The 14,517-nt window shown below is 45.4% G+C and overlaps 1 protein-coding gene across 2 annotated transcripts in view; it reads right to left on the reverse strand.

The window, feature by feature from the left end:
- The window catches only part of UMODL1 (uromodulin like 1), a 104,967-nt gene that overhangs the window by 51,687 nt on the left and 38,763 nt on the right, over positions 1–14,517 (reverse strand). The window contains exons 6-8 of one of the 2 annotated variants that reach the window (XM_077479837.1): positions 11,694–11,813; positions 7,450–7,536; positions 3,339–3,425 (exon numbers count right to left, since the gene is read on the reverse strand). In XM_077479837.1, coding sequence (XP_077335963.1) covers positions 3,339–3,425; positions 7,450–7,536; positions 11,694–11,813 — 294 coding nt within the window. The remainder of the gene's footprint in view (positions 1–3,338; positions 3,426–7,449; positions 7,537–11,693; positions 11,814–14,517) is intronic. The other variant, XM_077479838.1, reaches the window with a different exon arrangement.

Raw genomic sequence — 14,517 nt, forward strand, 5'->3', positions numbered from 1 at the left:
TGAATGGGATGAAAAACAAGAAACATCCATAAAACTGCAGTTCTGCAGATCGAAATGTCTTGTTGTTGAGGGAAGAACAAAATGACCAAACTGGTTTAAGCAGACATTAAGGGTACGGTACTCAGATAACCAAAATTTAGAACTATGCTGAGCAGAGAAGTATCTCAAAATGAACAACAGGTCAAACTTTGAGACAAATGGGCAACAAGAGCCGAGCACCATGACAGGTTCCACTTCTGTCAGCCATGAAAAGAAAGATAAGGCTGCAGTGGGAACAAGATCACCAAAACTGGACATATGAAGATTGGAACAATATAACCTGGTCTTATGAATCTTTATTTCCATAGGTATGGTCTATAAGGTCAAGACACTTTCCTCTTGGATTTCTGGGCTACCACCAAAGGTCCTCTGCTGCATCTCATGACCTGACCTAGGGACCCACCTGGAACCTCAATAAAGTAAGGCCTCGCAAGTATCCATAGTAATGTGTAACTCCTGTCCTGGTGAGCGAACTGATGGTGCCATGGACCCTGTGTGCGTGTGAGAAGAGTGCTACTAGGAGGACCCATTTTAGGCTCTTAACCTCCTGAAATGTACAAGTGAGCAGAGCCAGGTCCCTGGTTGGCAACCTGGCCTGAATATTATAACACAACATATAGGGATAGCCCCATCTTCTATGTAAGGTCACCTATATAATCCCTGGCCATGATAACCTCTTATCACTAGGGGGGACTTACATACTTTTTTTTTCGGACTAAGAAGAAGAAAGTATCATGGACCGCTGGGTGGGACATGTGGTCCCCCAGGTGGTTTGTGGACTAATTTCTCAATCTTCAGAGGTTCAAGACACCCAAAAAGCAGAAATAGAGGACAGGAGTTTTGGTATAGAAGCTGGCGCTTAAAGGGGCGGCCTCCAAATAGATGCTGGTAGTGAGAGAGCAAACAGAAAAATCTATGGCCCTATAAGAACAGTTGCAGTCCTTGTTTCTCTTACATCTGGTGTTTGTCCCTCTGTAAGCAGACAAAGATACCTGAGTTTGTGGGAAAATAATTCTTACAAGGTCCAGATAGCAGCTCTGCCTAGCTCTTTTGCGACACTCCGGCAGCTCTTTTTAAACACTCTTCAGGTATTCACTCCTGCTCCAACCTAAATCTTTGGGCCTTCAGGCTGAACCAAGGCCCAATCAGCAATACTCCACGCAAACATCCCCACAGGGAGGGCCCCCAGGGGAGAAAGAACACTCTGGGAAGGCGTTCCCAAACTTTATCATCTTCCCAAACCATACCTCTGAGCAAAGACTTCAGGGAATAAATGAGTCAGATAAGTATTCCTAACAAGGTAATTGCCCTTCACTCTCTGCTTACTGCAACCTCCTTCACAGTAATAGGCAGAGGCAATCAACCCACTGAGCTTAGGGAAGACCTGAAGAGCCTGGAAAAGGGTAAATATCAGTTTAGGGGGTTTACAGTTTAGCAACAACACAATTTGTAGGGCAGGATCCCTACATTGACAATAATCACCGTAAGGAATAGTATCTTTACTTCTTTCACTGTTCTGTCCCCTATAGGACAAAGTCCTTGTCAACTGGGCAACAGCCATTCCAACAACATATTTAGGAAGGAGATGGATGCTTGATAACTGCCACTTACATACCGCCCAACTTTTTGAGATGGGAACGAGGGACACCTATTTGCAAAAAGTATGTAAGCATTGAACACGCTCCCTTAAAGGGAGAATTATATAAAAAATGATTCGTTAAACCCACACATGCTTTTTTTACCACTATTAATCCTTTATATTGGCTTCTGAAATTTACAAGTGCAGCAATTTAGAAATTGAATGAAAGGTTTAGCACTGAGAAACATGTTTTGAAAGATAAAAAGTGCCTTTTATATACAACTGTATAGATCAGACCAAAATGAGGGACAAATGAGGAGGAAAGAGGGACATTGCTCCAAATCAGGGACAGTCCCTCAAAATCAGGGACAGTTGGGAGCTATGGGACAGTCCCTCAAAATCAGGGACAGTTGGGAGCTATGCACTTTCCTGACTCTGTGAAAAACCTCAGCCCCTCTGACACATTAGGTTAAGCAAATGGATCCTGCACTGCTACTGTGAACACAAATATAGATATCCTGCACACAAGATTAAGTATCAAAAAGCAAACATCAGACTGGTAAATTAACCCAATACATTGTCACAAGTTTGAGTAAATAGCAGTATGCACATAAATCAGTAAGCAAATCAGCAAATGGAGTTCTAAACAGCTAGATTATTGTAAATCGGGTTTTCCACAAAATCAGTAATAAGCAATGGCATTAGAAAACAATAACAGCAATGATAATCAATACTGTGATAACTCCTCTGTAAACAGGAGGCTATATCCACTTTAGAGTGCACTCTATATATGAATGACTATGATGATAAGAGAGGCACCTCTTACTATGGAAATAGATACAGTTTCTGTAGAACAGCTATTTGAGTGATCAGTCCTTAGTGCTAGTTGTTCAGCCAGCTAGTTTTAGGGCCCAGTCTTTATGGTGGTGCACATAAGCACAGGCCCAGTTAAGTGTGCATGCAGTTGGTAAGGCTACTAATTAGATGGCCAGTCCCTATGTACTTAGTCCCTTCTGGCAGTGATAGAATAATGGCAGCAAAGCATTCTGTCCAGTCCCAGCAACTGTGATCACGCTGTACAGAAGTCAGCTCACTTCTGGATCTGCCTGAAGCGACTTCAGTCCTCAGCACACAAGTTAACAGAGTGCTGGTCTTTGTCTCAACCGCAGGCTTATAGCGGGTTGATGTGCACACAGAAGTAGCAATGGGCACATCTTGGTCTTCTTACAGCAAAGATAAACTCACCCGAGTATTCAACACAGAAAAATTCAAATTTTGCTCCTCCTTATACCTGGCACTCCTTGGTAATAGTCCATTGACTGTCTTAGTAAAGTTTCTTTCACAAACTACAGCTTCCATGATTCAATCCTCGTGTAAGCGCCAAGCTAATAAATTCAGAGAGCAGAATGAGATATAATCTCATCAGCTGCTTCTTCTTTCACTGTCCAGTCTCAAGCTGGGGGAGGAACAAGACCAGCAATTTATGCTGAACTGCACCAGAGAAAAATCAGGTCTGCCACACAGCACAGCTGTTCAGAACTGGAAGAACAGAAACACAAATCCTTTGACAAGTAAAACAGGTCCTTTTATGTGTATTGTATCTGCTCATTTACAGTAGCAGTTTCACTGCAGTGAGGATTTGAAAGGATAAGAATCCTTTCAAAAAAGTTTATTATTTCATTACATTTTTTATCCATTTGTATTATAAAAAATTACTCACAACAGGGAGGAGAAGTTCTAGGAGGCAATACAACACTGTGGTTTGTAGATCCATTAGGGTAGAATGGACTTGGCCCTACATTGATACCTGGACATGAAGAAAATGATTTATAGTTAGAGACATAATTACAGGATAGGACAGAATGAGCAGCAAAAACGAAGATCCAATTGACATCAAAAGTGGGCACCTAGAGGTGACTTATTGGTGGAACTACGTTGTAAGACTGTAGCAGACCACGCAGTGAGTATGGGGTCCAGGCCATGTGGTGACTAGTGGGGGCCACTGAAATGAGTAGCGGGGAGCTGAGGGCAGCTACTCTTAGCCCTTGTACGCACGTTCGGACATTCCGACAACAAAATCCGTCGGATTTTGTCCGAAACTGGTGTTGCATACACACGGTCGGACAAAGTTGTCGGAAAATCCGATCGTTCATAACATGATGACGTTATTTCATTACAATGGGACTACATTCAGGCTAGTAGCCAACAGCTTTGGTCTAGGAATTTGATCTGAGCATGCGTGGCACTTTGTCCGATCGGAATTCTCTACAAACGATCGGACACAGTCCGATCGGATCATGTTGTCGGAAAATTTTATAGCCCAGCTCTAAAACTTTGTCAGTCAGATATTTTGACGGAAACAGTCCGATGGAGCCCACACACAGTCGGATTATCCGACAACACGGTCCGATCAGACATTTTCCGTCGGAATGTCCGACCGTTTGTACAAGGGCTTAGTGTGTTCTTAGATCCAGGACATCCTGCTGAGTGGCAGGTGGTGCCCTGATGGTTGGTTGCTGAGCATTCCAGCACCAAGCACTGCTTCTTTAGGCATCATTGAGAGGCTGTGTAGATCAATGAACCCCCTTTTGCAGAACAGCTAGAGACCATTTGACATTATGGATGCCCACCAAAGAGTGAGGTCTTGTTCTTCCTGGCCATGTGGCCTGTCTCATGAATGTAGCCAACTATATATTTATATATTTTCACTAGAGCTTTTTTCAGCAAGAACATGGGGGAATGCTAGCTCCTGGGAGATGTCTGTTGTTGCTCGGGGGTCTTATATTGCTTGAAGGGATCTGTTGTTGAGGGAGGGGTCTATTGATGCTGCCTGCTATGAAATCTATTGTTGCTGGGGGGGGGGGGGGTGTCTATTATTGCTTTATTACTGCTTTTATTGTTATCATGAACACATTCCAAACAAATTACTTAACATCACAAATGATACTTGGTTCTATATTCTCTAAAAGGGGTGCTTGGAGGTGGGTAGGAGGTGGAACCAAGGGACAGTGCTCAGAGGTGGATAGGGGGTGGAATCAAGGGACAGTGCTCGGAGGTGGGTAGGGGGTGGAACCAAGGGACAGTGCTCGGAGGTGGGTAGGGGGTGGAACCAAGGGACAGTGCTCGGAGGTGGGTACGGGGTGGAGACAAGGAGTTAATCAGGTGGGGGGAGCACCTGCACCTATTCTCTGAGAAAAATTGCCCTGATTTTCACCCACCATGTGTGGCCAACCCTGCTTTATTATTCAAATTTTGACAAACTCTCATGGCTAACTATGGACCCATAATAATATGTATCTGCAGATCTGTATTCATGAATATATCCCTATAGTGGCATTGAACTCAAACAAGCAGCGCCTTGTTCTGTCCCTCTTAAACAAATGCTAATTAAGGGGTTTCTAATTGTTTCCTATTGGTTGTTTTTTGTGTTGACAGGCAGCACTTCTGGGCTTCCAGCCTAGACTGAGCTCTGCTGTCTCCTGGGATTGCTGCATCCCAGCTATCCCAGGAGGCAATGGGTCACTAAACCACAACTCTGCAGTGTATGAGCATGCGTGATGGATTTATGTGCATGCTCACAAATGCCAGTGGGCGCTATATTGCCCATCCACCAGAAGCTGGCAGCATTTGTACACATGTGGGGGAAACTTCAGCAAATGCACAGATACGCCTTAAGTCTTTTCCAGCTCCCAAATGCCTGGAAGAGCCCATCTGTACATATGCATGTTTTCTTTTAAAATGATGGCACAAAAGAGAAGAGGAGTGGAGGGAGCTTATTTACAATGTTATTGGGTCTGGGATCAAAAGAAACACTTCTGTCTTTGCAGATGACACCAAGCTATGCAGTGGAATAACGTCCTTACAGGATGTCTCCAATTTACAAGCTGACCTCAATGGAATGCCTAATTGGGTGACTATGTGGCAGATGAGGTTTAATGTTGATACATGTAAAGGGGCTAAGAATGTGCATGCAGCATACATACTGGGGGGGGGGGGGGGTACAATTGGGGGAATCAATGGAATCTGGGGGTTTTGGTAGAACATAAGCTCAATAATAGCATGCAATGCCAAGCTGTGGTTTCCAAAGCAAGCAACGTCCTTTATATTATTATTAAGAGAGGTATGGACTCCAGAGAGAGGGAGATCATTTTGCTCCTATACAAATCATTAGTAAGACCTCATCTGGAATATGCAGTTCAGTTTTGGGCACCAGTTCTCAAGAAAGGATATCGGGGAACTGGAGAAAGTGCAGAGAAGGGCAACCAAACTGATAAGAGGCATGGAGGAGCTCAGCTGTGAGGAAAGATTAGAGGAACTTAATGTATTCACTCTTGAGAAGAGGAGATTAAAGGGGATATGATCAACATGTATAAATATATAAGGGGTCCATATAGTGAACTTGGTGTTGAATTATTCACTTTACAGTCAAAACTGAGTAAAAGGGGGCACTCTTTACGTCTAGAGGAAAAGAGATTTCATATCCAAATATGGAAAGGTTTCTTCACGGTAAGAGCTGTGAAAATGTGGAATAGACTCCCTGCAGAGGTGGTTCTGGCCAGCTCAGTAGATTGCTTTAATAAAGGCCTGGATTATTTTCTAAATGTACGGGTACTGACATTTGTAGGTAAATTTGATCCAGGGAAAATCTGATTGCCTCTCTGGGATCAGGAGGGAATTTTTCCCCTGCTGTAGCAAATTGAATCATGTTTTTTTCTGGGGGCGGGGGGGGGTGGGGGGGGGGGGGGGTTCACCTTCCTCTGGATCAACTGCAGGTGAAGGATTGTGTATATGGGATTGTATGATTTTTTTTTTATTATTATTTATTTATTTGTTATGGTTGAACTGCATGGACTTGTGTCTTTTTTCAACCTAACTATGTAACTATGTAACAAGCAGTTTAGATCTGCTTTAAGTGTATTTTTTTTTTTAAATACAAGCAGTGTAAGTACCTGCATTTGACTTGATAGCAGCCTCTTGTACTCCATGTGTATCACAAGGAGCCAATCAGTTGTGCTGCAGTGTATGCCCCATGCTGATAGGTGCAGAGAGCAGAATGAGATATAGGGGTTGATTTACTAAAGGCAAATAGACTGTGCACTTTTCAAAGTGCAGTTGCACTCTTCAAACGCAGTTGATCCAGAGCTTAGTAAATGAGCAGAAGAGGTTCTGCTGACTTCCATCATCCAATCATGTGCAAGCAAAAATGCTGTTTTTTGTTTTCCTTGCATGTGATTAGGTATTCTTTGCAAAGTGAAGATTTAACTGATTTACTAAGGTCTGGAGCAACTGCAAAGTGAACAGTCTATTTGTCTTTAGTAAATTGACCCCTATATCTCATTCTGCTATATACCCTTTCTCTGCTATAGCCCCTATATCTCATCAGCATGGCGCTTACACTGCAACACAACTGACTGGCTCCTTGTGCAGCACATGGAGCGCAAGTCAAATTCACCAACTGCACTTTACAAAGTGCACAGTCTATTTGCCTTTAGTAAATCAACCGCTATATTTCATCAGTTTGCAGCTTCTTCTTTCACTGTCCAGTCACAGGCTGGAGGAGGAACAAGACCAGCAATTTTTGCTGAACTGAAGCAGAGAAAAATCAGGTCTCCTAGGGTTGCGCTGTGTGGTACATTTGTGTGAATCTCAGAATTGGATGAACAGATACACAAATCTTTTAACAGGTAAAACAGGTCCCTTTATGTGTATTATTTTCTGTTCATTCAGCGATTTCACTGGAGTGCAAATTTGAAAGGATACGGGTGCTTTCAAAAACGTGTACTCTTTAATTACATTTTTTTTACCAATTTATATTATAAAAATGTACTCACAACAAGGAGGAGGAGTTGTAGGAGGCAGTACAGCACTGTGGTTCGTAGATCCATTGGGGTAGAAAAGACTTGGCCCTACATTGATACCTGGACATGAAGAAAATGATTTGTAGCTAGAGACATAATTACAGGCTTGGACAGAATGAGGAACAAAAAAGTGGACACCTAGAGGTGAATTGGTAGAACTACATTGCAAGACCATAGCAAACCACGCAGTGAGTATGGGGTCTAGGCCACGTGGTGACTGGCGGGGGCCCCTGAAATAAGTAGCGGTTGACTGAAGGCAGCTACCTCTTCTTGGATCCAGGACATCCTGCAGAGTGGCAGGTGGTGCCCTGATGGTGGATTGCTGAGCATTCCAGCACCAGGCACTACTCCTTCAGGCATCATGGAGAGACTGTGTAGATCAATGAATCCCCTTTTGCAGAACAGCTACAGACCATTTGTCAGCATGGATGCCCACTGGGGAGTGAGGTCTCATTCTCCTTGTCCTGGCTAGGGATGAGCCGAACACCCCCCTGTTCGGTTCGCACCAGAACCTGCGAACAGACCTAAACTTCGTGTGAACTTTAGAACCCTATTAAAGTCTATGGGACTCGAACGTTCACAATCTAAAGTGCTCATTTTAAAGGGTAATATGCAAGTTACTGTCCTAAAAAGTGTTTGGGGACCCGGGTCCTGCCCCAGGGGACATGGATCAATGCAAAATAAAGTTTTAAAAACAGCCGTTTTTTCAGGAGCAGTGATTTTAATAATGCTTAAAGTGAAACAATAAAAGTGTAATATTCCTTTAAATTTCGTAGCTGGGGGGTATCTATAGTATGCCTGTGAAGGGGCGCATGTTTCTGGTGCTTAGAACTGTCCCTGCACAAAGTGTCATTTGTGCAGGAAAAAAAGTATTTTAAAATCACTTGCGGCTAAATTGTCGGGTCTCCGTAATACAGAGAACACTCAATAAGTGTTCTCTGTATTAGCCGACAATTCATTCATTGATTAAAAAAAAAAAAAAAAAAAGCGTGGGGGTTCCCCTAAATTCAATTACCAGGCCCTTCAGGTCTGACATGGATATTAAGGGGAACCCCGTGTCAAATTTACCCCAGCGTCAGAGGGGCGGGGTCAGGTGACGGGTGGCCCCGCCCTCCCAATATAAGAAACGTCAGCGCTGTGCTCTCTGCAGTGTCTCCGGAGAGGAGACAGAAGAAGGATGTATGGACAGCGCTGGACTGAGAGATTCCCCCGTCGCTGGATATGATCATCCATCGCTGGACCCCGGAGATCCATCGCTGGATAGCAAGAGTGGATTAGCACCGCTGGAATCTTTTTTTTTTTTTTTTTCATTTTTAATAAAGGAATTTTTCAAAAGTGTGTTTGTCTTATTTAACCATTTTGACACTTTCTTTGTGAAATGGTAGAGGTACTTTTGTACCCCCTTACCATTTCAAACAGGGGGGGGGCCGGGATCTGGGGGTCCCCTTGTTAAAGGGGGCTTCCAGATTCTGATAAGCCCCCCACCCGCAGACCCTCACAACCAACGGCCAGGGTTGTGAGGATGAGGCCCTTGTCCTTATCAACATGGGGACAAGGTGCTTTGAGGGGTCACAGACCCCCAAAGCATCCTCCCAATGTTGAGGGTATGTGGCCTGGTACGGTTCAGGAGGGAGGGGGGGCCGCTCTCTTGTCCCCCCCCTCTTTTCCTGCGGCCTGCCAGGTTGCGTGCTCGGATAAAGGGTCTGATATGGATTTTTAGGGGGACCCCCACGTCAATTTTTTTTTTTAATTTGATGCGGGGTTCCCCTTAATATCCATATCAGACCTGAAGGGTCTGGTTTGGATATTTGGGGGGACCCCCACGTCAATTTTTTTTAAAAATTTGACATGGGGTTCCCCTTAATATCCATGTCAGACCTGAAGGGCCTGGTAATTGAATTTAGGGGAACCCCCACGCTTTTTTTTTTTTTTTTTTTAATCAATGAATGAATTGTCGGCTAATACAGAGAACACTTATTGAGTGTTCTCTGTATTACGGAGACCCGACAATTTAGCCGCAAGTGATTTTAAAATACTTTTTTTCCTGCACAAATGACACTTTGTGCAGGGACAGTTCTAAGCACCAGAAACATGCGCCCCTTCACAGGCATACTATAGATACCCCCCAGCTACGAAATTTAAAGGAATATTACACTTTTATTGTTTCACTTTAAGCATTATTAAAATCACTGCTCCTGAAAAAACGGCTGTTTTTAAAACTTTTTTTTGCATTGATCCATGTCCCCTGGGGCAGGACCCGGGTCCCCAAACACTTTTTAGGACAGTAACTTGCATATTACCCTTTAAAATGAGCACTTTAGATTTCTCCCATAGACTTGTATAGGGTGTTCCGGCTTTTCGAATTTGCTGTGAACAGCCCAAATTGTTCACTGTTCGCTGAACAGGCGAACAGGCAATGTTCGAGTAGAACATGAGTTCGACTCGAACTCGAAGCTCATCCCTAGTCCTGGCCATGTGACCTGTCACATGAACATAGCTAACTATATGTATTTTCACCAGGGCTATTTTTTCAGTGGGAAAGCAGGGGGTAACGCGCACCTCCAGCATTGAATGTATGTAATGGCAAGGGGTGTTGGGAGCCTATTGTTGCTGGCTGCTGGGGGATCTATTGTTGCACGGGTGGATTTCTTGCTGCTGGGGAGGTCTATTGTTGCTGGGGGGTGTCAATTGTTGCTGGAGGGATCTACTGTTGGGGCAGAGGTCTATTGAGGCTGACTGCTGGAAAAAAAATTTTTTGCTGGTGGGGATCTATCGTTGTTGGGGGGTCAACTGTTGCTTGTGCGGTCTATTGTTGCTGGCTGCTGAGGGATCTATTATTGCCGGGGGGGTCTTATGTGGCTAGGAGGGATCTACTGTTGAGGGAGGGGTCTAATAATACTGCCTGCTATGAAATCTATTGTTGATGGGGGGGGGCTCTAGTATTGCTGGGGGAGTCCACTGTTGCTGGGGGAATCTATTGTTGCTGAGGGAATCTATTGTTGCTGACTGCAGGGGATCTATCTTACTGCTTTTATTATCATGAACAAATTCCATACTTGGCACCACAAATGATACTTGGTTCTTTATTATCTAAAAGGGGTGGTACTGGGAGGTGGGTAGGGGGTAGAATCAAGGGACAGTGATCAGAGGTGGGTAGGGGGCAGAGACAAGGGGTGACTCATACGGGGGGCATACCTGCACCTATTCTCTGAGAAAAAAGCCCTGATTTTCACCCACCTTGCAGAGTGCCCCACCTTGCTTTATTATTCGAATCTCGACAAGCTCCCATAGCTACCTATGGACCCATAATAATAATGGGTTACCTATCCTTACTGGCCATTAGTGAGGCACAGGAGGGAAGGGTCTAAGCTGGGAGCTGGTAAAGATTTATATTATATTAATTTTAGCAATCAAAAACACAGTAGGGCTTATTTTCGGGGTAGGGCTTGCTATTTAATGTGCTGTCTTCTTTCCCGCTCTCCCTCCCTGCCTGGCAGGAATCCCCAGGGTGAAGTGAATCAAAAGTGGTTGTAAACTCCATGAATCTTTTCTATTACAGTAGAATATAATGAAAAAGGTGTGTGTTTCTGTTCAATTGAGTCGCTGGTCGGCGCTTCCATAGCCCGCCTGAGCTCTCTGCAACGATCAGAGCTTTGCAGAAGAAGGGGGGCCGAGATCACCCACTGACAGGCAGGAGAAGAAGAGATCAGCTGAGCGCCCCCTCGGCGCTTCCATTGCCCCCGCGATCCGAGCATTGCGGGGGGGGGGGCGAGATCCCACTGCTGACAGGAAGGGGAAGAGGGGGAGATCAGCTGTGCGCCGAGTGGTGCTGTATACCGAAGGTATTTAACTACAGGTTAGATTACAGAATCACACACACTAGGGCTTATTTTTGGGGTAGGGCTTATATTGCAGCTCTCCTTGAAAATCGGGGTAGGTCTTAAGCCCCATACACACTATCAGATTTTCTGCTGATTTTTTCCATCAGATTTACCAAAACCATATAATATGAGGTCAAATCTTAGGGGTTTCAATGTGTATGCAATCAGGCAGGCCCTTGGTTTTGGTAAAGCTGAAGGAAAAAATCAGCAGACAATAGTGATAGTGATAGTGTGTATGGGGCTTTACTTTCAGGGAAACACGGTAGAAGATCAAACCGGATTGGCTGCTATGGGTCACTGCACATTGCACTGCCTGATAAAGGCCAACATCCTTACCTGGTCCGGGTGGAGTTTGATGGGCAGAGTGTGGCTTGCAGCTGAAGGAACCCTCTGTATTGATACAATCATGGGATGGTGGGCAAGCACCAAGCTCACGGTGGAGACATTCATCCAGATCTGCCAAGAAAATACAAATATTTCTGTAGAACCTGGGTCTTATTTATGAAATTATGCGAAACAAATGCTAAAATCATCATCCACACCCGAGGAGTTTTTAGGCCTTCCTAAGGGCCGGTTCACACTGCAGGCGATGCGAGGTGACACCGACTTGCCTCGCCGCGACCTGCCGCGACCTCAGCGGCAACTTGCAGATGACTTCTGTATAGAAGTCAATGCAAGTCGCCCCGAGGTCGCCCGAAAGTAGTACAGGAACCTTTTTTCTGAGTCGGAGCGACTCGAGTCGCTCCTCTCAGAACGGTTCCATTGTACAGAACGGGGGCGACTTGTAAGATAGCGGCGAGTCGTGTCGCCTCGCATCGCCCGCAGTGTGAACCGGCCCTTAAGATTTCATTCAATTTACATCTGATAGAACCGGCCATTGTACTACACAGTTGTTGTAAGTTTGGTAAGTCTAAGCCCCTGTACACACGGTCGGAGATTTTGCCAACCAGATCCGTTGGATTTTGTCCGAAACTGTTGCATACACACGGTCGGACAAAGTTGGTGAAAAATCCGATCTTTCAGAACGTGATGATGTAATTTCGTTACGATGGGACTACATTCAGGCTAGTAGCCAATAGCTTTGATGTAGGAATTTGATCTGAGCATGCGTGGCACTTTGTCCGATCAAAATGCTCTACACATGATCGGAGTATGTCCGTCCGGCCCAGTTGGTCGGGAAATATTTCCAACATGTTGGAAAATTGGGTCCGACGGATATTCAGACGGAATCAGTCCGATGCATACCACACACAGTCGGATTATCTGACGACACGGTCCGATAGGACACGTTCCGACGGATTCTCCGACCGTGTGTACAAGGCTTTAAGAAAATTGTACAATCAGATTGCAGAGTGTTGATGCTTTTTATTTGCAATTTAAAGAGGAAGTAAACCCTTTCAAACCACTTTGACCTACAGGTAAGCCTAGATTAAGGCTTACCTGTAGGTCCAAGCAATATCTCCTAAACCTATATGGTTTAGGAGATATTTGCCCGAAAATGGGCACCGCTGTCTACGGCGCATGCGCCGTAGACAGCGGCGAGCAGGCGCACTATATGCGGCAAGTCCAAGAATGGATTTGCCTAATTTGTCGACTCCCGTGCGCATGCGCGGGAGTGACGTCATCGCGGCTTCGCCAAATGGCAGCGGCGGAGCTGCGAGACGCGACTCCCGTGCGCATGCGCGGGAGTGACGTCATCGCGGCTTCGCCGCTGTGATTCGTCGGAGCTGCGAGACGCCACCAGCAAGATGGATGCGGCGGACTACAGGGGACAGCGGCGACTTCGCTGGCTCCTGTGTCAGGTAAGTGACACATAATGGACTACTATGCGATGCATAGTAGTCCATTATGCTTTACCTTTGCAGGGAAAAAAAGAGGAAGTAAACCCATCAGGGTTTACTTCCTCTTTAACCACTTGCTTACTGGGCACTTAAACCCCCCTCCTGCCCAGACCAATTTTCAGCTTTCAGTGCTGATGCACTTTGAATGACAATTGCGCGGGCATACAACACTGTACCCAAATGAAATTTTTATCATTTTTTCCCACAAATAGAGCTTTCTTTTGGTGGTATTTAATTACAGCTGGGAGTTTTATTTTTTGCTAAACAAACAAAAAAAGATGCAAAATAAAAAATAAAAAATCATGTTTCATAGTTTGTTATAAAATTTTGCAAACAGGTAATTTCTCTCCTTCATTGAAATGCGCTGATGAGGCGGCACTGGTGGGCACTGATAGGCACAGTTAAGGTGGCACTAATAGGCACAGATAAGGTGGCACCGATAGGCACAGATAAGGCAGTACTGATGGGCACAGATAAGGCGGCACTGATGGGCAAAGATGGGCACAGATAAGATGGCACTGATGGGTGGCACGGATGGGTGGCACGGATGGGTGGCACTAAGGGGCACTGATAGGTGGCTCTGATAGGTGGCACTGATGGGCACTTATGGGCACTGGTAGATGACACTGATGGGCACAGATATGTGGCACTGGGGTGCAGCACTGTTGTTGAGGCAGATTGTGGGCACTGATAGGTGGCACTGTGGGCACTGATAGGTGGCACTGTGGGTACTGATGGGTGGCACTGTGGGCACTGATGGGTGGCACTGTGGGCACTGATGGGGGGCACTTTAATACTTAGGTGGCACTGGCAGGGGGCAGGTGGGCACTGATGAGCTGGCCGTGATCGAGACTGTCCCTCTCACGGCCGCCGGTGATCGGCTTTTTTTTTCTCCTTGCGCTGTCAGCGCGAGGAGGAAAAATAGCCGATTGTCGGCTCTGTTGTGTCACATGATCAGCTGTCATTGGCTGACAGCTGATCACGTGGTAAGGGGTCGGGATCGACACCTTGCTCCGATCCGTGATCAGGCGAGTCTCATAGACTCGCTGATCACAGAGCGCGCCGTGCGTGCCCCTCAGGGGGCGGGCAGGCCGCTCGTGCACGGGACGACGTCAATAGACGTCGTCCCGGCAAAGGAGGTCTAGTGGTTAATTAGATACAGTACAAGTTGATATTTAGTCACCAATTATATTTTCACTCGAATAAATACAATTTCAGGCCCAAAGGGGATAAACAGGTTACCCTTGGAGTGAACTGTTAATGACTGGGCTTCAGTAACATTTAAAAAATTCATTCTTAAAGTGGTTGTAAACCCTTAC

The sequence above is a fragment of the Lithobates pipiens genome, unplaced genomic scaffold, assembly GCF_037356315.1.
Source record: "Lithobates pipiens isolate NorthernLeopardFrog02 unplaced genomic scaffold, aLitPip1_a1.2 Scaffold_16, whole genome shotgun sequence".
NCBI classification, from domain to species: Eukaryota; Metazoa; Chordata; class Amphibia; order Anura; family Ranidae; genus Lithobates; species Lithobates pipiens.